Source organism: Aulonocara stuartgranti, assembly GCF_965226115.1.
Source record: "Aulonocara stuartgranti genome assembly, chromosome: 23".
Classification (NCBI taxonomy): domain Eukaryota; kingdom Metazoa; phylum Chordata; class Actinopteri; order Cichliformes; family Cichlidae; genus Aulonocara; species Aulonocara stuartgranti.
In genome coordinates, this window is record NC_138958.1 from 28,004,314 (window position 1) to 28,029,806 (window position 25,493).

Genomic DNA, 25,493 nt, shown 5'->3' on the forward strand with positions numbered 1-25,493 from the left:
AGACAACGTGATGCATCTGGCAGCTCAGGAAACAGACTCTGATGAGTTGATTTAATCCTAGAAATGAGTGGAGACTGCTGTCTGCAGACAGATAACCCTCTGTAACATTATCACCTTTATGTGGATAAAACAAGCAAGATAAAACATGTAATCGCTGAACTTTAGAGTCGATCGTTTTCTCCTGTCTCAAGTCTTAAAGCTAATCTGTGACAACTCGCTGCATCTAAATCTCATCAGGAAAGCTAATAATCTGTTTTTAAGGTGGAGGCACATTAGAAAGACTGTTGACAATCTCATCCTTTTTCTGGGGACTGATTTCCTCAGGTACCGATGAGCATGACCGTTATTAGCTGGGTGTCACACTGACCTATGAGGCTGTCTGGGCGGGGCAGAGCGCTCCTCTGGTACAGGCCGTATGGATCGGTGCCGTACGCCAGCGGCTGGCTCTGCCTGGGGAGGGTGGAGCCGTAGTGCTGCGGCACCGCCGTCATTCCTGAGCGCAGCGGTGACCCCATTGAACCCCTCCCCTCGATCAAGGAAAGGGAGGACCCCAGACGTCCTCCACTTCCTCCTCCTCCTCTTTCGCCTCCTCCTAGTCCAACTCCTCCTACAATTCCACCTGCACCACCCCCTCTACCCTGGGTGCTCTCAGTCGGGGAGGTCGGCGACGGGCAGGAGGGCGGCATGGTAGTGCCTTGGAAAACAGCGGCCAGCGGTTTGGGCTCAGACAGGATGGGCGAGTCATACGTGCTGCCTTGGGATGTTCGCAGGGAGATGCGGGAAGGTGAGACTGTGCCGGCGGTGCCGCAGCCAGGAGACTGGCTCCTGGAGGGGAGGGAGGCCATCCTCCGTAACACCCGGCTGGAGGCCTGGGAAACCAAGAGGAGAAGAAATATTACAGTTTACCCTTCCAGAGAGTAGAGTGTGACATTTTATTCATCTGATAATGAGGCATGAATTTTTATTACACCTTCCTAAAGTGCCCTTTGCATCTCACAGGTCATTACGTTTGTGCAAAAACCATTAAATTGCCCTTATGTGCTGTTTAAAATGTGCATCATGTTCAGTGATGTGCTTGGAAGGGTGCAGAGAAACGAAACAATTAAAAACACTGAAAATCCGTATTCTTATTTTGGATAATTGAAATTAAATAAATATTCCAGTAGTCCTGCCTGCCTGCATCATTATTAAATGACATTTAATGGCATTTTATTCATTTCTAATTAACATTCACTTGATTCTTTGCTCCTCTGTGACTAAAAATGTCAAGTATAATACCCGTAACAGTGTTGACAATTAATCACTTCAGCATTTTGGTTTCCTAAATAAATACCTGACAAATGAACATTAAATTCTGCACACTGCGCGTCTCCCATTTGCAAATATACTCGCCAATTAGGAGTAATGCCACACTCTCAGACAGCGCACTTCATCACGTCTGATGAAGAGCATCGTTATCTTTTCCATTTGTCCAAGAAGCTGAACGTGCTTGCCTCTGGGAAAACGTCCTAATTCATTACACTTCAGACTGAGCGTCACTTTTTAGGGAAGACTTGACAGAATTTTCCTGATTTATGGTGTCAAACATTTTCCCTTTTTTCTTCTTCTCCTCATTTATGAAATATAGAATGTCTCCTAATTACAGACTCAGCCAACTGGATGCCGATCTGTGCCGCCTTAATCCATCGCAGCCTCGAACGCCTCGAAGGGAAATTAAGAGCGGAGACATGTAAGCCCATCCAGTGAGGCTGCTGGGTTTGGAATAAATCAGGAGAAAATTCAAACAGGCTCACCATTATCTGTCATTCCTACTCCTACTTTCATTCTAAGTGCGTATAATTATTAGCCACAAAGAAAGGAGCTGATAATGTTTGAGCCTGAGACATTTCAAGGTATAAGTGGTTTTGATTTGAAGGGTTTAGCTGATGTTCTTCGTCGCTCATGACAGTAATTACCGAGCCTCAACCAGCTGTCATTACTTTAAGAAAGAATATTATTGCTTAGAGCAAAGACATACATATTTTTCGGGTGGCAACGCTCTGAAAACCAATCAAATGTGGGAAACCTGAATATGATTTCTCCTCATGAGGTTCAATTACCTGCGCCGGAGCTTTGATCGTGTTACTCGATGATTCGCTAGCAGCTGGAATTCACCGTGTTATCGCCAACTTAGCGACTTTATCGCTATATTTAGCGAGTTTTCAGACCCCCTTAGCGACTTTTTTTTCTAAAAAGCGACTAGCGACAAATCTGGCGACTTTTTCTGGTATTACTGGAGACTTATTTATGACGACTTTTTGACGTGAAAACACGTATCGCTCTTACTCTCAACAGGCAGCGGTGCTGCCTTGGGCACCTTGCCCGTACCAAAGCGCTCACAGGCGGAGGATAGTCCTCCCCCAGCTGCTATCAGGGCAGGAGACGTTCACACCTGTGCGTCCAAACGGCAAATGAATCGCGCATGAGCGAAGCCGCTGCTCCTGCACTGACTGTAACGCAGTCAGTTCTTTTATTGTTATGCTGTTTTGTGAATCACAAGGTTTAAAACTACTTATAAACACACACAGAGTAATTCCACCAGAGCGCCAGTTTCGAGTCACTTTTGCCGGTCCAAGCCCGGGTAAAGGAGCAGGGTTGGAATTGTGACATTAAAAAACAATAATTGCTAAAAGAAATTTAATTTGTAGTTCTAAATAAATTTAACTGCATTTAGGACGCTTTTTTACTCACTTTATGTCTCTTCCACGATGTTATTTCTCTCTCCAACAGCAGGTTACAATTACATTAGCATGACCAATTGTGCAAATTAGGCGATGACGTCATTTGGCGACTTCTAGCGACTTTTAGGACAACCAATAGCGATTTTCCTTACTGAGGAGTTAGCAACACTGGTTGTCCTAATTTGCTTTAGTACCAACGTCCAGTGTACAACTATAGTTAATGTTGCCTTTAATGAGTTCCCTGTGCTGAGTTCATTGGTACGCTACTGCAGCGAGAGAAAATGTCTCTCCTGCTTTGCATCTGCGATCTAACATAGATATTTTTGCACTTTTATAACTGTTGCTACATTTCTCTATGAGTGTAAAAATCATAGCTGTGACTATGCATACCGATTCATGGGTGTGGTTGAAAGTAGCTCGTTAATTAAATGTGTCACATAGCCTGTAAAGGTGGCACATACATTTTGTAATCATACAGGACTGACTCTGGTAGTACCCTTTATGAACTGGCAAAGCACTAACATTTATGTTCTCCACAGTAAGGGATGGATCTAAAATATTGGTTTAAGACATTTTTACACATTTGTATTTGTGGTTTTCACCTTTGTGCTCTTAATCTTACTAAATGTGGCTGAAAAGCTAAGTGGACACAGAGGTAAAATCTTACCCTGAGCTTTTCTTTCTAAGGTTAGTGACTTGTGATGTAACCCTTTGGAGATCAGGCCTACCTGCCCAGAAGCTTGACCCTCTGCTCTTGGGCTTCTGGATATTGATGCTCGGGGCTCCGAACGCACTACGTTCTGGTTGCTGTAGTAACTGACGCTGCTGTCCTGGTAGCCGCTGTCAGAATACGAGGTCATCTGGACCGAGTGACCTCCTGAGCCTGGAAGGAAAGCACAATAAGAGGCCTCAGTGCTTCTTGTGACACATTAAAGCAGGACGTGGTGTGATCAAACCACAGCCACCCCGACATCAGTCACTGCGGTTTACTGCGATTTGCATAGTATCTCACTCGGCTTTCAACTTGTTAAAAAAATATTATGCGTATAAATACATACACGCGGACATCTGCATTAAGCCGTTCCTGGAACAATCTGCTGGCCTACTTTCTCCTGTAGCACCAGGAGGAGGAAGCGTGGGTGATATTTTTACACTTCCAGTGCACTCCAGCTGTATGCAATATAAATAAGACCAAAGGCAAGTTTGTTTTAAACATTACAAATCGCTACTCAGATGTTACATATTTACTAATGGTACCGATAATAAATGTGGAGGGAGAAGGAGGCCGAGTCTTTTTCTGCGTCGTGCTTTAAAAACATGAATAAAACCAGCAAGTGTTCTGCACATATAAGAATTCACAGCTGCACCCACTGCTTCGCTTTGCTGGCCGTCCAACTTTTTTGTGGTTTAACACAAGCTTCTGAGGTAGCTTGATGGACCAAAGTGTCAAACACTCCAGTGAAGATGCCTAATGTCCAACCGCTGTTGGACATTAAGCAGGCTGTGGCTGTAATGCAAAGCTCCCACGAGTGAATACGTGGGAAACATTTCCGCCAAACATGGCAGACTATAAAAAATAAAACTCAGACAGCAGAGCGGAGGCGGATATCAGGTTCTGGGTATTTTAGACTCATCTGAAACAGTGTGGGGCCTTTGGCATCTCTTAAATGTGATCAGATTGTCCAGTGTGGGTTCACTTTGTTATGAAGCGCCTTGAGGCGACTTTTGTTGTGATTTGGCGCTATATAAATAAAATTGAATTGAAATTGAATAGAATTGTGGACTTATATTCACTGGTTGGTAAAATGCTGCTGTGAAGCCTCGGGCTGAGCTTTGGCTCCCTCAGCATCTGGTGTTTAGACTTGATGAGAGAGGGGTGGATCTGACTGTGAAGCTGAAGGATGCTACATGCTTGTATGGTAGACATTCCTTAAAACTTAGTACTGTAAAAAAGCCTTGAGCCACCCCTCATTTCTTGTCATTTCTTCAAGTAGTCTTCAGGAATATTTCTCCAGGCTTCTTGAAGGACATCCAAAGCTCTTCTTTGGATGTTTTGTTCTGTTCTCTGTCCACATGATCCCACACTGCTTCAATAATGTTGAGGTCCAGGCTCTGGGAGGCCAATCCATGACTGATAGTGTTGCATTTTGTGTTACTGCATTGGCAGTGTGTTTGGGCTCATCAACATCCAAAAATAAAGATGGTACCCATCAGATCCTTTTCAGATGATATTGCATGCTGGATGAAATCCCGTTGTTTTGCAGCCACAGGAAAGTGTATCCCGCAGTGACAGAGCAGACCATGAACTCCTTTGTATACCAAAGTATTCTAGAGGCCATCTGTCCAACAGCTAAAGCTTGGCTTAAACTGGGTCGTGCAACAGCACAATCACCCCAAACATATCAGCAAATCTACAACAGAATGATTGAAAGAGAAAAGAACGAAGATGTTGCGATGACCGAATTTGGACAAAAATTCCTCCACAAGAATATGAGAGATATATTCAAGTTACTGCTGCTAAAGGTGGTTCGATAAGCTATTGAATCAAGGGGTGATGTTGTTAATATAAATCATTTTAGGACCAGAAGATTTTGCTTTGTCCCAGTATGTAAGATTACAAGAGGGTGTACTTATTTTGCTGCATGGCTGCAGAGTAAACTAAAAATGCTGGTGTTTTCCAGAATCTGCACTCAACATCATGAACTTTAGTCCCTTCCTAAAGCATCGTTTAAACCGTGTGCTGAGTATATTTAACAGACCCTCACTGCCATGTAGGGATGCTCGGTCCGGCTCCGGCAGGAAGAGTCCCTCCTCTGCTTCCAGGTGACGACCAGGACATCCAGACCCCTCTGTGGCTCCGCCCTGAGACTCTCCGCCTGTTGTACGATTAAAAACATGCAAAGACTCTAGCATTAATGCACGTACTTCACACACATAGATTCACACGCATTGAAAAACACAGGTATGGCAAATCAACAGCATCATCTCTGCATCAGTTCTTTTTATACCACTTCTTTTATTTCAGGGGAAAGATGACAGTGAAGAATGGGATGGAAATCTGAGGAAAGGGATCTGTGACAGAATAGTAAATGGACCCAATTCAAAGCTTTTATACATACAGTATATATACTGGCAGAAACATTGCTTTGCTTTGCTTGACCGGCTGGTGCTGCATTCTGGCAATGTTCAGCCTTTTGGAGGCTATTATAGCTTTCTCATGTTAAAAAACAAAGTTCTTTCAGCGGCCTAATCATATACACTTCATCCTATCTGAAACTACAGCATTTACCATTTAAATGAAAGTACCGCAGGCATGGAATAAAACTCCACTGAGCATCACTGAAGCTTTTTGCCTTCATGTAGCCTTCATGCCAACACTTTATATTACCATTTTGTATCTTTTATTTATTACATAATGTTAAATGTTAAACAAAAGAAGTCATACCTGCGGATCTCCATGCAAACGACTTCTCGGATGAGCTTCGGCAGCAGAGCAGATGAGGAAATGGAGGAGGCGAGAGAGCAGAGAGAGAGGTAAATCAAATTAGAGTCACTGTCTACGTCCGATCAGACCAGGAAGAAGAAGGAAGACGGTAGAGAAGATATAAGAAGATAAACTGGATAGGGAACCATCTCGTGAAAAAAAAAAAGCATCCAATACACAAGAACAATGAAGAAAGTAACGCTGTGTGAGTTCAAGTCACTTTTTACACAGACTGACTGAAGTCTGAGGAAACACCTGCAGCTGAAAACAAATCATTTATACTGAAATGAACACCGAAAACCCCCCATACAAATACAACTACCTCTAAGAATATGACCAAAGTCAAAGCTCTGTTTAGGTCACTAGATATTGTAATGCTTATTGTCTTATGATTTGTGGACCAATGTTACAACTTGAAGCATCTTTTAAGGGTCAAAATTACAGACATCATGCATAAAGTGTCAAGTTTTCTTTAATATTTCAGCAGTTTTGTGGATTTCAAGGTTTCTGTTTGTGCTCAGAGTGATGTATGCTGGCTGTGACACCACAAAGTGACTGTCAGCTGGCTGAACATCACTCCTCATGAAGACAGATTTCACCATTATGTGGTTTGACAGAGCTTTCTGGAGCTGGGTGTGATTTACAGCCAGCTGGAATCCATATAACAACAACAACAAATATAGGTGCATTATTAGGGCTGTTTTGCTACAGATACGAAAATTAAATGAAAAAAAAAATACTTTCAAGGGGCCAGAGTTCCTTGTAAGTATGCTAAATTAAAGTTGAGCAATAATTCTAGACTTACTAAAGTTCTTTCACACTGTTTCTTTGGACATTGGCTGCTTTTACACTCATTTTCAGTCCAGTCCTAATACCTGAGCCTTTTTTGTTTGTTTGTATATTGCACAAAATCACATCATTTGTTTTGTTTTCTTTATTTGAATCTATGAAGAATGCCAAAGATAACAAAGCTGAGAGAAATAAAATAGAAACCAATAGATGCAAAAATAGGTGATTCACAAAAAGCTATTACCTGAAAACTTGCATATCTCAGCGTGCTCTGCAGTTTGTCCTTTAGGGAACTGGACAAGTGGAGGGCAAAAGAAGTGTTTCTTTTCTAACAAAAGATCGAGAAATGAGGGTGGCTCAGGACTTTTTTCACAGTACTGCACTGTATTTATTAATGCTAACATCCTTCTTCTTCTTACCCATTTATACATACTTACACTGAAGAAACTAGGGTCCAACAAAAAATATGTCCTTGCATGTCCTTGAGTAACATCCAAAGAAAAACTCAAGGATACACTGCACATAGATGTACCACGTTTGTCAGTTAATGGGTCTTTGGTAATAATTTTCTTGGCACACAAATACTAAAATAATTTGAATGAAAATGGTCAGATACAAGTAAGGGCTGAATAGGGTGAAAAAGCAGCCAATGTCGAAAGGAAAACTCAAACGATAAGAGGTGGTCATGTGTATTTTTGTCATGAGATACTGTGTGTTTTTAATTGCAAAAATCTTCCAAATACTTGATGTGATCACTTTAGTCAAATCTACCTGCTGCTGTCTCCTTCTGGTGACTCGGCTCCCAGCATGCACCTCTCCAGCTGGCTAGCCACGATCTGCCGCTCCTCCTCCAGCTCCCGAGTCAGCCGCTCGAACTGGAGCTCCTGGGGCAAGACATTAACAGCAGTGATTATAACCCAACATCCACCATGACGCGGTGATTTAAGCCTCTTCTTTAAGACCTATTTGGTGCCAGTTAGAATTAAGTGTAAAACCCATTTTGTATTCAGCCTGCGCGGCTTGACTGATTTCTCACCGTCTGTGAGCTCGCTGAGAGGCTGTTAAAGGGGGGATTCAAGATTTTAAACACTAAGAGTGTGTCCGGCACCTTTTAACAGCATTTGGTTCAGATAATGTAATTACACACATTTTTGAAACTTTTGGTACAAAGCACAGAGGTTTAAGCACAGAATGATAAAATGTAGACTTCATGGTAAAAATTCACCACAGAGGGTGAAACCAGATGTTTCCTTTTTCTTTTATCATGAGTATTCTGGGCACAGCCTTTAATTCCACATTACTAATAGATACAGTGACACAGCACTATATCTGTAAATCTGGGGGGTTTAAGCCCTTAGAGTGAATTGCTCAAGGTGGTGGCTGACCTTTCTTATTGTTCATTCCACTTATTGTTGTGATAAACAGAATAGTGTGTGAAATCTATTGAGCTGTAAATGCAGTTTACTTTCGAAGAAGATGAAGAAAACCAGAAATTATTCACAATTTAGTAGCTGGAAACAAACTTTGTGGCATTTAAACTTTAAAAATTAGCCTGCAAGCATTTTGCAAAGTCCTCACTGACATAATATACATAATATTGTAAAGGATTTTGAAAGAATTTCACAGGTGCGCGCAATTGAGAGTGTTTGATTGCCAAATTTAAATCAGTTCACCCAAGTCTGAGCAAACATTCGTGTCGTATTTTATGCCAAAGTCGCGGAGGCCTGGAGACAAATTGCCAACTCCCCGCCTCCACAAAAATAAAATAGATTTTCACTCCCAGTAAACGTAAAGCAATAATTTTGAGTAAACTGCAACTGAAATATGTAAAAATTTAAAGGTTAATTCATTCAAATACTTATGCTTGGCATAAACTGGATGCAAACCCATCAGGTGGATTTCATTTGACCAGATTTCATTACATTTAACATTTTATACCGTTTCATGGAAAGTTAATTAAGTGATTTAAAGTCAACATTCTGGGCAGAAACTATCTTTTTGATTGTGGCAAACACTGTTTGCAAAGGAAAACTGTGTATTTCCCAACAGGTTGGAGCGTGGTTGCTGGAGGTGGGGGTCCCGAGCCAGTCTACTCCTAGTGTCCTAATGTGCTCCTAAAATCTTTGCCAAATCAAACACTGGGATTATCAAGAACAGGGGTGATTTGTGACAGATGTAAAGAAACAAAAGTGAAAGGGAAAGTTTACCAGATGCTAGTGAGAGCTGGTATGTTTTATGGTTTGTAGACAGTGGAAGTGACCAGAACTGACAGGATTAGAAATGACTTAATCAGAGGTCGAGCTGAGGTCGAGCAGTCTGGAGACAAAGTTAGAGGGACAAGGCTGAGATACTTTGCACGTGTGCAGAGGAGGGGAAAGTGGATATATTGGATAAAGGATGTTGAAGACAGAGCTGCCAGGCAGGAGGAAAAGAGGAGAGTGATGGATGTGAAGAAGACATGCAGAGGGTTGGTGTGACAGAGGAGGATGGTAGGGACAGGGGGAGATGGAGGAAGATGATTTGCTGTGCAGACTCCTAAAAGGAGCGAGAAGAAGAAAAAGAAGAAATCTGCACTGTAAACCTAATGGTTAAACATGCTGTTGCATAACGAATTTCGGTGTTTTGCACCTTTAATATTCATTATGATGTACAACAAAAGTACAGATGACAGTCACTGTTACAAAACTACAACAATTTAAAGTATTTAGTAAAGTGTAATGTGTATAAAATACCTTAGAAGGAAGCACAGAAAGCAACTTTTTCTTTTACCGGTTTGAGCTTCACAAAATGAGTGTCATTTAATTCAATTATATTTCACAGAAGACAGACATTTCTACAGCTAATATCTACCAAACTAGGCAAATCTCATCAAAACAGTCTAGATAGTTAAACATCATTAAAATATGAAAACTGGATTTTCCAGCCTCGCTCCTCAGGCTGCACCACCTGCTAAACAGGGGATGAATAATCATGTGTATTGTAGGTTAATGGGGCTCACATGCGGCCACATGTCCTCTAGTTTCCCCTAAAAACCCATCCAGTTTGTGACTATGGAGCAGTAAAATAACTCTTTTAACTAAAATTAGGGATTTGCATGATTGCAAAATGAAATTAAACACAGAAAACTGATGTTGAGTTCAAAATGTCCACAAGATTTTGTCAGCAGATCGTGTTTTGGAGAATTTTGACTACTGAAACACCAAAGCATTTAAATATACCCTGTTCACTGCCATCCCCAATAGATGGTTGGGTTCCAATACCTTGCTCAAGTTTATGAAATTGGAGCAGATGTTTATGGACTTTGACTGAATAGCAGGTATTGTTGGCACTAGCTTATTTGTATTCTGTAAAATAATACAGAAGCTTCCCAGTTGCTCCATAAATCATCCAGGAACCACAGCTGGTGTCATCACGGAGGTCCACTGGAGAATTAGCTGTCTGCAAATAATGTCTAAATATAAAACTGGCCTGCTGGAAAAATACACCTTCACAGGGAAACGTCACTGTGATTCATCCATCCATTCGCTTCCGCTTATCCTTTTTCAGGGTCGTGGGCAGTGTTGGTCAAGTTACTTTAACTAATTACTGATTACTTCCCCCAAAAGTAATCCCGTTACTTTACTGATTACTTATTTTCAAAAGTAATTAATTACTTAGTTACTTAGTTACTTTTTAAAAACACGATTTACAACCTGAATAGGTGATAAAGCGATAGATCTTTCAGCCCAATTCTACTTTTTCTGCACAATCCATCATACAAAATGTAATCAAATGGAAAAGTCCCTTTTTAAAACTTGTTTTATTAGTTTTAATCTTTTAACTTTATGCATCAAGCAAACATTTAATTATATGCAACATTCTCTGACTGGAAGAAATTTGTTTTAAACCTATTTAAACCTATTTTCTGCACATTCCAGCACATAAAATATATATATTTTTTTGTGTTTACACTCACTCTTTCAAATAGATGCAAGTAAAACACAGCAGAAAATAAATAAAGTCAAAGACTCAGCGGTCCTGTTGCTCTATTTTCACCTGTAAAGCAGGAGTTGGGTAGGCGGAGGTTTACCCTGGTGCATGTGTTACGCAGCGGTCAGTGAAAGAATCCGCGAGTTTCTCTGTGAGTTTCCCATTACGTCGTAGCTACTCGGTGTTTGCTTGGAAGTTTAGGGGTTTTTTGCTGTAAAAAGAAGTTTTCTTCCCACGCACAATGCTAATGGACGCTAATGTTTTTGTCACTTTTGGAATCAAACTTAAAGTAAGGTCAGTACTTCCACACTTTAAACGCTGCACGCTCATACTCTCTCCCGCAGGCGATCCATTGTTGATCTGCACACAGCTCTTGTCATGAACATCGCACTTGCTTACGTCACTGTCATGAGACATTCTCGCAAAAAAATCACGGTTTTAGTAATGCAGTAACGCAGCGTTCCTACGGGAAAGTAACGGTAATCTAATTACCGTTTTTGCAATAGTAATCCCTTACTTTACTCGTTACTTGAAAAAAGTAATCGGATTACAGTCTCTGGTCGTGGGGGGCGCTGGAACCTATCCCAGCTGTCATAGGGCGAAAGGTGGGGTACACCCTGGACAGGTCGTCAGTCTGTCGCAGGGCTAACACACAGAGACAGACAACCATTCGCACTCACATTCACTCCTAGTGGCAACTTTGGATTATCCAATTAACCTATCCCCACAAGCTGCATGTCTTACCTCTCTCCTCCTCCTCTTACCTCATGTTATGTATTTTCGTTGTTTTTTTTCCTATCAGCCTACCTTTCAGACGTGTCTCCCCAATGTGATGTTTGTGTTAAGTTGGTCAGAAGGTTCCTTTGTAAGTGCACATGCGCAATTAGCGTGCTGCCTGCTGTAACCCTAATTTCCTTCGGGATTAATAAAGTATTCTGATTCTGATGTCTTTGGACAGTGGGAGGAAGCCGGAGTACCCGGAGAGAACCCACGCAAACACGGGGAGAACATGCAAACTCCACACAGAAAGACCCCGGCCTGATGTTGGAATTGAACTCAATTGCAGCAACAGTGCTAACCACCGTGCCACCGTGCTGCCCCTGTGATTCAGGACTTCATTAATCCAATAAATTTTCAGAGGCACCAAAAGAGCTGATAGCTGCAGCTCATTATGACACCTGTGGTTTGGGTAAAAAAAACCTCACTGTATCTCATTCAAATGCTTTACTCAGGTAAAGGACCTCAGCATGCCTGTAAGTAAAGTAAAAGTACTCATTATCTTCTGGATAAATCAAATTTTATTGAATTTTTAAGAAGTTTCGTTACAGTGGCATGTTTGTTTTCTAAGGCTACGTTCACACTGCAGGTCTTAATGCTCAATTCCGATTTTTTGATCAAATCCGATTTTTTTGTCTGCTTATTCACACTACAAATAAAATGCGACAGCAAACGCGCTCTAGTGTGAACGCTCAAAGCGGCCCGCATGCGCAAAACAAGACGTCACACACAACGCGCTCTGTTTAGACCCAGAGCAAACAGTATTGTTTGACTGATGGCCCTTAATATAAAGACTTCAGACTTGACGTTTCCCAATTTTTGCTTTAAGTTATTTTGTTATTTACATAATACTGTAGATAACCTAATAATTATCCTTATTGCTGTTTTAGAGGAGCGGTGCTTCAAAGGATAGCTGCAGATTTCTGACAGAATCTGCAGGTTATACAGTACAAATAAAATGTTCACGTTTCTCCAACGTTGTCTTCCCAGCAGTTTCACTGGATGGCCAGGAAGCGTTCACGATGTCTTCTCCGGCACTGATAATTGGCGTCTGTCTTGTGTCAGTGACGTAAAAGACGGATTTAATGCGACATGACCGTTCAAACAGCAGTCGCTTTCTAAAACATCAGATATGTATCGGATTCAGTACCACATACGAAAGTGACCCAGGTCGGATTTGAAAATATCGGATTTGTGCTGTTCACACTGTCATACCATGATCGGATATGGGTCGCATAGGGTCAAAAAAATTGGATTTGATGCGCTTTCGCCTGCAGTGTGAACGTAGCCTAAGTGGATCAACAAAGAATAATGGATGACAGATGATAGTTCATATAGACCTTGGGTGATACTGAACTACGACAGACCTATGTGGTCTAATATTTGTTGATATCACATATTAGACCACAGATCATGTCATACAATAAGAGCATAATATGAAATAGTAGGAAATTGATGATATAGACAGAGCCTTGCATTTAAATTCCATCCACAGCAATGACACAAGCCCAGACATGTTTGAGGGGGTGTGTCTGATGACTTGTGCTGTGCAATAGTACAAAGTTGGCATCAATCCGATACCAAGTAAATACAGGGTCAGTATTGTCTGTACCAATAGAACAGTGTGTCATGATTTAATCATCATCTTTAATTTCCTTTCAGCTTTCGTTTATTTAGAAACTGGATTTTTTTGGAGACCTGGAAGGAAAATGTGCTTGTCCCTAAAGCACTTTGGGTCACTTTGTTTAAATGTGCTATAGAGTAGACTAAAATTAAAATAAAATAAAACAGAAAACAGTTCCGACATTTTTCATAGTGCAAGTTTGAGGTATATTTTTCATTTCTAAAAGCATATATATACACTACCAGTCAAAAGTATGGACACACCTTCTCATTTATTGGTTTTTCTTTATTTTCATGACTATTTACGTTGTAGATTCTCACTGAAGGCATCGAAACTTTGTTTACTACGTATTTCCATATGTGTTCATTCATAGTTTTGATGCCTTCAGTGAGAATCTACAACGTAAATAGTCTCCAACAAAACACACTGCTTTACAACATATGCAAGAAAACTATTCTTGCTAAAGGTGGAAACAACAAATGTGTTTTACCACTTGACTCCAAAACAATTGTTGATCCAAAATCTAACAAATGACTCCACCGACCATTGCTGGAGCACTCATTAGCTGTCCTCCATATGACAGGAAGAGCAAACAGTGGATAGAAAACACTCATTTGATTACATGGTGGAAATCAAGGCTTTAATAAAGGTGGTCGTACCAAATACTGACTTTCAACCTGGTTAGAAACTCTGAATCCACATCGTTCAATAAATCACTGCACCCATTTCACATTTTTCTAGCAACTTAGGAGAAATGAGGGATGGCTCAAGAGTTTTGGACATTACTGTATCTACCCATCCTACCAGTACAGTATGGTGAAAGTCCTTCAAATCATAATCCCTCATAAAAAAACAACAAAAAAACAAAAACAAAAGACCCTTAAATCCACACTGGCAGCTCTCCATCTGTTTACATCTCTTAATAAAAGCTTTTTTGTATTTGGGTCAGCGATGACCATGTGATGCACGGAGCCTTAACAGTCTCTTTAGTCAGATGATGTAAGGTGATTTAGCTAATGGTCTCCTCATGCTGGTTCTTTTCTTCGGTCTCGTCTGCTGTGGACTGAAAAAGTCTGTGTGTTTATCACAGCTGACTGCAGAAACAAAGCTGGCTGGATTTCAGAGTTAGCATGCTTGCTTCTGTAATCTAAGTAAACTCACAGAAATGAAATCTGTTAAAAGGCATTAATTCAGACAACTTAAAAAGCATTCCAGGCGATTTTAGACAGGGGACTGTTTCGCTTGGGGAACATAATAATTCAGTAATTCCCACAAGGAAATCGGCTACATGGCTAATTCTGCAGCAGTAATAAGTGTTGGTTTTTCTGCTGTATTCCCTTCCAAGCTAATTGAGTAGATGTTTGTAGGCTTGTGGGGCTAATGCAGCTCAGAGCTTGCTGCTACAAACTATTACAAAATGTTAATAATAATGATAAATCATGCAAACATGAAAAATGGTCTTTTGGTTTAAATCCAGCCACGCAGAGCTTATTTCAATACATTTGTTTTTAAAGAACTGTCATGTCAGTACAAGAGGTTTATCACAAGTTGGTATGATGGTGCTCCAAGGTGAGTCATGCAGGAAATTTGAATGAAAAATAAAAAATAAAAGCGGGTGAGAAACTAAAAATATCCTACAAAGCTCACACAATAACGGTAAAACAATGCAATACAATCAAACAAAAGTAAATGCAAATTAGTGATTTGCAAAAGTCGAGAAAAACCTACAGAGGTTTATAAAGAAAAGTAACACGTTTCAGATTAAGAGGAAGGTAATGACAACAGCAAAAGAGAAGCTCAAATATAATAGATGTGTGTCATTCAGACACGGTGCCTTAAGGGGACCTGCTGTGCTCATTTCCAGCTCTACAGCACGCTGTACGTCTCCGGGTTCTGCCCGTGACTGAAGCAAGTCTTTTTTACCTCCTGTCTCTTTAAGGCACCAGCACACACCCAGCAAACTGTAAATGGTACATGAGGACTGACATGATACTGGCAGCAACAAAGATTTCAGCAGGACAGCTTAGCTCAGTAAATATTGGGCTCATAAGCTGCTTATTACATCACATAATGGAGGATTTAATCATACACTCATAATATCCTTTAAACAGTATCTATATAGTTCTCTCTCCTGTATATAGGAACAGGAGAGGGAAATATGATAAAGGTCAACTGAAATGCAAAATACTGCCACCAGTATCTATCTATCTATCTATCTATCTATCTATCTATCTATCTATCTATCTATCTATCTATCTACCTACCTACCTACCTACCTACCTACCTACCTACAGTGGGGCAAAAAAGTATTTAGTCAGCCACCGATTGTGCAAGTTCCCCCACCTAAAATGATGACAGAGGTCAGTAATTTGCACCAGAGGTACACTTCAACTGTGAGAGACAGAATGTGAAAAAAAAATCCATGAATCCACATGGTAGGATTTGTAAAGAATTTATTCGTAAATCAGGGTGGAAAATAAGTATTTGGTCAATAACAAAAATACAACTCAACACTTTGTAACATAACCTTTGTTGGCAATAACAGAGGTCAAACGTTTACTATAGGTCTTTACCAGGTTTGCACACACAGTAGCTGGTATTTTGGCCCATTCCTCCATGCAGATCTTCTCGAGAGCAGTGATGTTTTGGGGCTGTCGCCGAGCAACACGGACTTTCAACTCCCGCCACAGATTTTCTATGGGGTTGAGGTCTGGAGACTGGCTAGGCCACTCCAGGACTTTCAAATGCTTCTTACGGAGCCACTCCTTTGTTGCCCGGGCGGTGTGTTTTGGATCATTGTCATTTTGGAAGACCCAGCCTCGTTTCATCTTCAAAGTTCTCACTGATGGAAGGAGGTTTTGGCTCAAAATCTCACGATACATGGCCCCATTCATTCTGTCCTTAACACGGATCAGTCGTCCTGTCCCCTTGGCAGAAAAACAGCCCCATAGCATGATGTTTCCACCCCCATGCTTCACAGTAGGTATGGTGTTCTTGGGATGCAACTCAGTATTCTTCTTCCTCCAAACACGACGAGTTGAGTTTATACCAAAAAGTTCTACTTTGGTTTCATCTGACCACATGACATTCTCCCAATCCTCTGCTGTATCATCCATGTGCTCTCTGGCAAACTTCAGACGGGCCTGGACATGCACTGGCTTCAGCAGCGGAACACGTCTGGCACTGCGGGATTTGATTCCCTGCCGTTGTAGTGTGTTACTGATGGTGACCTTTGTTACTTTGGTCCCAGCTCTCTGCAGGTCATTCACCAGGTCCCCCCGTGTGGTCCTGGGATCTTTGCTCACCCTTCTCATGATCATTTTGACCCCACGAGATGAGATCTTGCGTGGAGCCCCAGATCGAGGGAGATTATCAGTGGTCTTGTATGTCTTCCATTTTCTGATGATTGCTCCCACAGTTGATTTTTTTCACACCAAGCTGCTTGCCTATTGTAGATTCACTCTTCCCAGTCTGGTGGGTCTACAATACTTTTCCTGGTGTCCTTCGAAAGCTGTTTGGTCTTGGCCATGGCGGAGTTTGGAGTCTGACTGTTTGAGGCTGTGGACAGGTGTCTTTTATACAGATGATGAGTTCAAACAGGTGCCATTCATACAGGTAACAAGTGGGGGACAGAAAAGCTTCTTACAGAAGACGTTACAGGTCTGTGAGAGCCAGAGATTTTCCTTGTTTGAGGTGACCAAATACTTATTTTCCACCCTGATTTACGAATAAATTCTTTACAAATCCTACCATGTGAATTCATGGATTTTTTTTTTCCACATTCTGTCTCTCACAGTTGAAGTGTACCTCTGGTGCAAATTACTGACCTCTGTCATCATTTTAAGTGGGGGAACTTGCACAATCGGTGGCTGACTAAATACTTTTTTGCCCCACTGTATCTATCTCACTCTTTAAACTCTTGCCATGTTTAAAATGGATCGACTCTGTTAATTTTGCTCTTTTCCAGGCCCAGTCATCCGTTTTCTTCTACTGGTCAAGGGGGCAGCAGTCTAAACCTAGATGCCCAGACCTCCCTCTCCACGGCCACCTCCTCCAGCTCCAGCTGGGAGGACATGTAGGCATTTCCACACCAGTTGACAGATTTAATCTCTCCAGCATGTCCTGTCTCTGCCCTGGGACATTCTTCCTGTAGGACTTGACTATAACACCTAGTCTAGGAGGCACCCAAGAGGCTTCCTAGTCAGATGCCCAAGTCACCTTGACTGCCTCCTTTCAATGTGGAGGAGTAACAGCTCAGCTCCGAGTCCCTGCTGAATGACTGAACTTCTCAGCCTATTTAAGGGTGACTCTAGCCACTGCTTGGAGGAACCTTATTTCCACTTGTGTCTGCGATCTCATTTTTTCAGTCACTACACAGAGCTTATGACCAGAGGTGAGTGCAGAGGTGTAGACTGACAAGTAAGTTGACAGCTTCGTTTTTACACTCAGCTCTCTCTTCAGAACAAAAAACACAGGTACAGCGTGAACATCACCTATCAGTCTCCCAACTGACTATTTGAGGCAGGAATTTGTCATTGACCCAGAGTGCACGCTCCACCCTTTTCAAGCTGAGAAACATGGGCTTGGACTCGGAGGTGCTGATTTTCATTCTTGCCCCTTCACACTCAGCTGAAGAACACCTCAGTGTGAGCTACAGGCCACCGCCTGATGAAGCCAAAGGAACCACATAAAATTCTTAATTCACTGATTCTTAATCAGTGACAAAGGGGAGCCTAGGTGTAGCTCAACACCCACTGGGAATAAGTCTCACTTACTGCCGATGTAGTAAGTGTGTATACACACACACACACACACACACACACACACACACACACACACACACACACAATTAGGATGTAATATATACACAATTGGGACCTGTTCTGGCTGTTGACAGTAGTTTCTGATTTATGAAGAAATAAAAATAGATGTCCAAAATTCCCTTAAAAACATTATGACAGAATCAAATCTGAAATCTGAGCCTTTCTTTATCCAAAGTTCAAAGTTACATTTATTGAAAAGTAAGCAGGTTGCCACATAGTTGGATAGATGACACCTCGCATGTGTTCAACTGGGAAAGTTGAAGGGTGATATCTGTAATGGGAAGTCTTTTAAGTGTCATCGGAGCCGTGAACTCTGACAGCTCTGGGATTTTGGCTCTATCATGCGTAGCTGGCTCACTGCTGATTGAAAAACAATAAATATGTTTCCTTAGTGTTGATGAAATTCCATAAGATTGGAAGTTCAGAACTGGATGACCATCTCTGCTATACCAGTCATGGGTGATGTCATGGTAGCTGTGTCTGTGTTTTATAGGGTGTAATATGTACAGCATGCTCATCTATTTTATTTGATAACTAGTTGATATTTCACTATAAATGTATCCATATTTCATACAAAATATGTATTTCTGCTGAACCATTATATCAGTACAAGAGCAAATCTAAATTCCATTATAGCAAATAGCAACATGATCCCTACAATCAAGATCAAGGAGATGATTATTGATTGCAGGAGAAAGAAAACAGATATTCTGACACTTTTCATGAGTGGGGCATGTATGGAGAGTCTTGGTTTTCCTGTTCTGCAGTGTGGACCTAACAGACTTTGCTTTCTGATGATAGTCAGGGAGAACCACCTCACCCAAAAACTGATAGCATCTTTCTAATATTGCTCCACAGAGTGTATATTGAATGCTGTGTGTTTGTATGCAGTTTTACAGCTGTGCAGAAAGAAAAATGCATAGAGAGTCATCACCGCTGTCCTAAAGATCATCAAATGCCCTTTTCCCTCCCTGGAAGGTCATTAGAGTCTTCAGATTTACAGGTTTCTTTGAAGTAATCTTTCCAAGTAATCCCAGGTAGAATGATTGTATATCTTTAAAAAACAAGAATTGGGTGCACAAGTTTGAATTTATGTTGCATTTTCTTTAATCCACACAAACATATTCACACTTAAATCTTTTAATAAGTGATGCTGAAGCTTTTTAACTTGACAAGGCCAATTAACTCCTCTTTAGTAATGATGATTGACTGCAGCTTGCAGCACAAAAAGCATTTGTTTGACAGCACTCATTAGATTGACCAAGACTCAGAAAAATGAGAAAGTTCAAGGAACAGTGAAGATCTAAGAAGGAGAACTGTCCGAGGTCTGGAAGAAAGCCCAAACCGTCACCCACACATGACAGGAAGATAGATCGGTTGTTCCCAGGAACCACCAGAGCTCAAGTCTGAACTGGAAACTTCTGGAACACCAGCTGTCAAGCATGGTGGTGGCAGCATCATGCTCTGGAGCTATTTTGCTGCCAGTGGTACCTCCAAATTCTTCAACCTTATTATTAACAGCTAGATAGTTGACACTTGGACACAGCTGGATGTTCCAACAGGATAATGATCCATAGACTGCTTTATGCATAAAGCTAACATTAAACTTCTGGTCCTCTAAAGTGCTGACTTCAACAGGTAGTGGTGATGTGTGTATATATGGATTGGATTAGAGAAAATCCAAAACACATTTAAGCTTGTGCACCCAATTCTTTTTAAAACATTTTTAAAGTCAGTAAAGATGTAAGCAGTAAAACCATTCCACGGTGGAAAACGAAAAGTTCAGAGAAATGATTAAAAGCCCCAAAAAACATAATTCAATTTCGATCTACATTTGACAACAGAGTTATAGTTACTGCTAATATTTTTATCTCTTAACATCCAACACTGCAACACATATTTGACAAAAGATAAGAAAGCCTAATAAGTACTCTTAAAATATGCAGCATGTATTCAGAGCATCAGTGCTGACTGTCCTCCTCTGCTCCTGCATCTCCTTACATCACTCTGGAGCAGCACAGAGACAGGGCAGCAGCACACAGCCCTCCTTATCTCAGCCTTGCCACGTCACGGCACATCTCGAGGGGCAAACAGAGCTGCATCGGTGCCGTGCGCCCATCACCTCGTGATGTCTGGAAGCACGCCTGGCCCTGCCAGGCCGATGCAAAGCCGTGCCAGGCAATGTCTCGTACCAGCTGGGGGCCACTGGACGATTCGCCACGGCTTATTGGGAGGCGTCACTAAGTGTTTTTCTCTCTTTTCTGGAGTGACACCAACCGCAGACCTCTGTGTTTCACTCCTTCTCGCCATGTCTAATCATAGCCCGGCAGTTCAGTTTATCTGGACTGCATCTGTGATACCCGTGAAATGTTTGGCCTAGTTGTGCAGCTGTGACACGCTGCTGATTTTTGCTGAAACTCGCCATCTTAAAGAGTTTGTTAAAAAAGGCAGCTTGAAGATTTTCAGGCTCATTTGACCGCTCAGAGAAGACTTATTCTTGCTCTCACAAACGTCTGGCCATCATTTGGTCAGTGACGTAATGAGACATGTCAGACGTGGCAGTAAATTTTCATTATGAGACTTCTGTTTCTTTCTCGAGGCACAGAGAGAAATCATCAGAGGAGAAGCAGAGATACCAGCTGCTACACCCACAGTAGCCTCAATAAACCAGAATGCTATGCATCCACTTTTGTTTTTCCATGTCTCTCGCCCTCTCTCCACCCACACATGCAACCCGTATATGGGTTTAAACATTTTCAGTCTTTCTGTGCGCCCAAACAGGCACCTTTGATCGAAAGCAACAAGTTGTGTGAGTCGTTCTGCGAGGGCTCTGACAAGTCACTAAGCAGATGAGACAGGTGCAGGCAGCTGAGGTTCAATAAGAGAGTAAATAACTCCTGGAAATGCAAAGAACAGCCCCGACTGATGAGATCTGAAACAGTAACCCAGCGTGAATGTTCCTCTGTGATTTCTGTGAGACATCAAGAGAAATCAGCGTCCTCTTCCGCCACACTGACTTTGCTGCAGACTGCTAACCTCAGGCGTCCGTGATCCCGAGTCAACAAGGCAGGCCGCCGCAGCGAGCCATCGTGAGCTCTCCCTTTTCTAAAGCATGACAGCAAGCATGCATTCAAATCCAGGCAGATATCCAACACAAACAGCAAACAGCACTGTGGCTCGGATATCATTGGGATCATCTGAAACATCGGAGCAGGGAGGCGGTGGACGTTGACATAACTGGATTGACGGAGCTGGTTAAACCCTGCAGGTCACGTGAAGCAGGGAAAGCGGTCACGGTGGCGGCTGCCATCAATCATGCACGCCCAGATGATCTGCGCTGTAAATTTACTTTGACGTCAAAGAGTGGTCTTTTGGCTCTGAAACCAACCCAAGTGTGCAGAGCGCTGATGTGGCCCAGTTGTTGTTATTTTATTGGGCTTTTTTTTCTCCTCCTCTATATATCCTGAGATGACATTTGCTGAGCATGTTCTTTTTCATCACGCCATGCTGCAGGCTCATTCAGTGGGACCCTGCGTTTACACCTGGGAGCTGCCCCGCACAGTCTGTTACTGTCGGCTAAGGCAGCAGTTCTCACGCTGGGCGGGGTGGGGGATGACGAGGGGAAAAAACATACCGTGAAACTAGGCTGCATAAAGATGATTAAAGCAGGGGAACATATATAAGAGTTTGCCGGAGCTGGAATCCTTTTTTAGATGCCATTTCCTCTTGAAGTAAACTCTCCGATGGGGGTTGTTACACCAGCAGAAAAGCTGAAATTAAGAGAATCTCTGTATATTTCTAAACAGTGATAGATATGCTTGTTTTGCGTTCAGTAACAGGATGAAACTGACTCACTGTTTACTGACCTGCTTGGCCGTGCTAAAACCACTGAGAGTCCAGCATCACAGGTTCACACTGTGAAGAGTTTGAGGTTTGAATTTTTTTTTTTCACAAGAGCTTTGCAGCTTTCATATGTATGTGTGAATTGATCAAGCCTAGAGCTCCACTGATGCTGGATATTTTGGTAGAGAATAAAACATTCTGGTATTGATATAGTAGCCCATAGCTTACACCAGGAGGAGTTTGAATATTTTACAGTGTTTTCACTGAGCTGTGTAGTTTGAAAGAGTTAACCTACACCTGAGTTTTACAGGCGACGCAGATAATGATGAAAAGATTCAGACAGGTACACCCCACGATTCAGTAGCTTGTAGAAGCATCTTTAGCAGTAATAACTTTAAGCATTTTCTGTAGGACTGTCGTCTCTCACATCACTGTAGAGGAATTCTGGCCCACTCTTCTTAGGATCATTGCTTCATTTCATTGGGGTTCATGCACAGCTCTCTTAAAGTCCCACCTCAGCATTTCAATCAGCTAGAGGTCTGGCTGTTGACTGGACCACTGCAAAACCTTGATTCTTTTCTTTTTCAGTCATTCTGTTGGAGATTTGCTGCCGTGCTTGGTATCATATTCCTGATGCATTATTTAATTTCAGCTAAGCCTTATCTATTCAACAGATGTCCTCACATCTGTCTTTTGAATGCTTTTGTGTACAGAGGAGTTTATAGTCGACTCAGTGACTGAAAGTTTGTCCATGTCCTGTGACTGCAAAACAAGCCCAAATCATCATGCCTCCACCACTGTGCTACTGTTGGTATTACGCGTTTGTGCTGATGTGCTGTGTTTGGTTTTATGCAGTATAACAAAGTACCTGCACTGTGTCTCATCTGTATAAAGGCACAAGTCTTGTGGTTTGTTCAGATGTAACTATTGCATGTTCTGTTTAGAGTGAAGAGACTTTCTTCTGGCAAACCTTCTAAACAAGTCATACTTGTTCAGTCTTTTTCTAATTGAACTGTCATTATCTTTACCTTAGGCTCTTAGGTTTTTTGACCTTGTGACCTTAACCTCCTAGGACCTGGCGTCCACATATGTGGACATCACATTTTGGGTTATTTATTCTAAAATAATCAATTTTGCTCTACAAGGGCCTGATATCCACTTACGAGGACATTATACTGCTACTCTTCTATCGAAATTTTAAACATATATCCTCCATTAAGGTGAAGGTTATCTCTGGAAGGAAAAAGTCTCCATGGAGAAACTGCACACTAGTGAAAAATGAAAAAAGAGAGTGTAGGAAAGCTGAGCACAGATGGAGAAAAACAAACCTCCAGGTTCATTACGACATCTATATCAACTGAGGAGTGCAAGAAGGTCCTACTTCTCTGACATCATCACTAAAAACAGCCATAATGCTCAGGTCTTATTTTCCACAGTTGACAGGCTAACAAACCCTCCTGTGTCAGTGGCAGGTGAACTTCATTCGACCATGGCCTGCAATGACTTTGCCAAATTCTTCACAGAAAAAATCCAAAAGATTAGACAAGCAATTGTTACATCAACAGCAGATCCAGGATATGTACTGTGTCCACTGAAAAACTGTTTAAACACCATAAAACAGTTTCACCCGATTAACAGCAAAGACCTGGAGGACATCTTAGGTCAACTGAACTCCTCCTCCTGCTGTTTAGATGTCCTGCCAACAAGTTTCTTCAAAAAGGTCTCAAAGACTTTGGAGTCAGACCTGTTACAGATCGTCAACTTTTCTTTAATGTCAGGTGTGTTTCCAGAACCACTAAAAACTGCTGTAATAAAACCTATACTGAAAAAGGACAATCTTGACAAGACACAAATGAACAACTACAGGCCAATCTCAAATCTCCCATTTTTAAGTAAGATCATTGAAAAAGCAGTTTCTCAACAGCTCAATTACTTCCGCTCTGACCAAAATGTTTAATGACAGTGGAAAAATGTCAGTCTTAGTTTTACTGGATCTCAGTGCAGCATTTGATACAGTTGACCACAACATATTACTCAAACGACTGGAGAACTGGGCAGGTCTTTCAGGAACTGTGCTAAACTGGTTCAAAACATACTTAGAAAAAAGGAAATACTTTGTATCAATAGGTAACTTCACATCTGAGCAGAACAAGTATCACATGTGGAGTTCCCCAAGGTTCCATCTTGGGACCCCTTCTGTTTAACATTTACATGCTCCCACTGGCACAGATTATAAAGAACAACAAAATAAACTATCATAGCTATGCAGATGACACACAAATATATATCACAATGTCACCAGGAGACCGAGGCCCTGTGCAGGCTCTTGGTAAATGCATTGAGGAAATTAATGACTGGTTGTGCCAAAATTTTCTCCAGCTAAACAAAAACAGTTTTTGGTTTAGTCTTTGGTGCCAAAGAAAAACGATTACAGGTCACCAGAGAACTTCAATCTATACACCTAAAAACCACAGACCAGGCGAGAAATTTGGGTGTAGTGATGGATGCAGACCTAAACTTAGAAAAACACATTAAGACAATAACAAAATCAGCTTACTATCACCTCAAGAATATTTCAAGGATAAAAGATCTGATGTCTCAACAGGACCTGGAAAAACTAGTCCATGCATTCATCTTTAGTAGGCTTGATTACTGTAACAGCATCTTTACAGGTCTACCTAAAAAAAATCAGTCAGACATCTACAGCTCATTCAGAACTCTGCTGCTCGAGTCCTCACTAAGACCAAAAAAGTGGACCACATCAGTCCAGGTCTGAGGTCTTTACACTGGCTGCCTGTCCGTCAGAGGATAGACTTTAAAGTTCTGATGCTGGCCTATAAAGCTCTGAATGGTTTAGGACCAAAATACACCAGTGACCTCCTGACCCAGTATGAACCTTCCAGATCCCTCAGGTCATCTGGATCCGGTCTTTTATCAGTTCCCAGAGTCAGAACCAGACACGGAGAAGCTGCATTCAGCTTTTATGCTCCTTATATCTGGAACAAACTCCCAGAAAGCCTCAGATCAGCTGAAACACTCAGTTTATTTAAATCCAGGTTGAAGACTCACCTATTCTCAGCTGCATTTAAATAAAGCACCAAATCCGCACTTAAGCTTAAATTTCAAAACTAACATTTTAACTACTGATTTTATCTACTGTTCTGATTTTATCTGTTTTGATTTTATATACTGTTTTGTTTGTTTGTTTGTTTGTTAATTAGTTAGTTTGTTTTAATCAATTTTAAATCATGCTTTTTATTTGTTTTTGTTTACAATGTCTCTGTAAAGCACTTTGAATCACCTTGTTGTTGAATTGTGCTATACAAATAAACTTGCCTTGCCTTGCCATATGTGGCTCTCATTTTTCTTAAAAAAAAAATCAGGTAAAAAAAAAAAAATCAGGTAATTCTTTGTTTTTACATTCATCAGGTCCCAATATGCCCAAATATCAACGAGAAATTAAA

General features: G+C 41.4%; 1 protein-coding gene across 8 annotated transcripts in view; it reads right to left on the reverse strand.

Moving 5' to 3' along the window:
* Positions 1-25,493, reverse strand: part of LOC309700306 (plakophilin-4-like) — a 79,863-nt gene that overhangs the window by 39,058 nt on the left and 15,312 nt on the right. For 3 of the 8 annotated variants that reach the window (XM_082523813.1, XM_082523814.1, XM_082523816.1), the window contains 5 exons: positions 7,765-7,877; positions 6,166-6,200; positions 5,480-5,596; positions 3,449-3,603; positions 368-869 (listed from right to left, as the gene is read on the reverse strand). In XM_082523813.1, coding sequence (XP_082379939.1) covers positions 368-869; positions 3,449-3,603; positions 5,480-5,596; positions 6,166-6,200; positions 7,765-7,877 — 922 coding nt within the window. Of the gene's footprint in view, positions 1-367; positions 870-2,099; positions 2,472-2,730; positions 2,756-3,448; positions 3,604-5,479; positions 5,597-6,165; positions 6,201-7,764; positions 7,878-25,493 lie in introns of those variants that run through there. The other 5 variants (XM_082523815.1, XM_082523819.1, XM_082523817.1 and 2 more) reach the window with 5 other exon arrangements.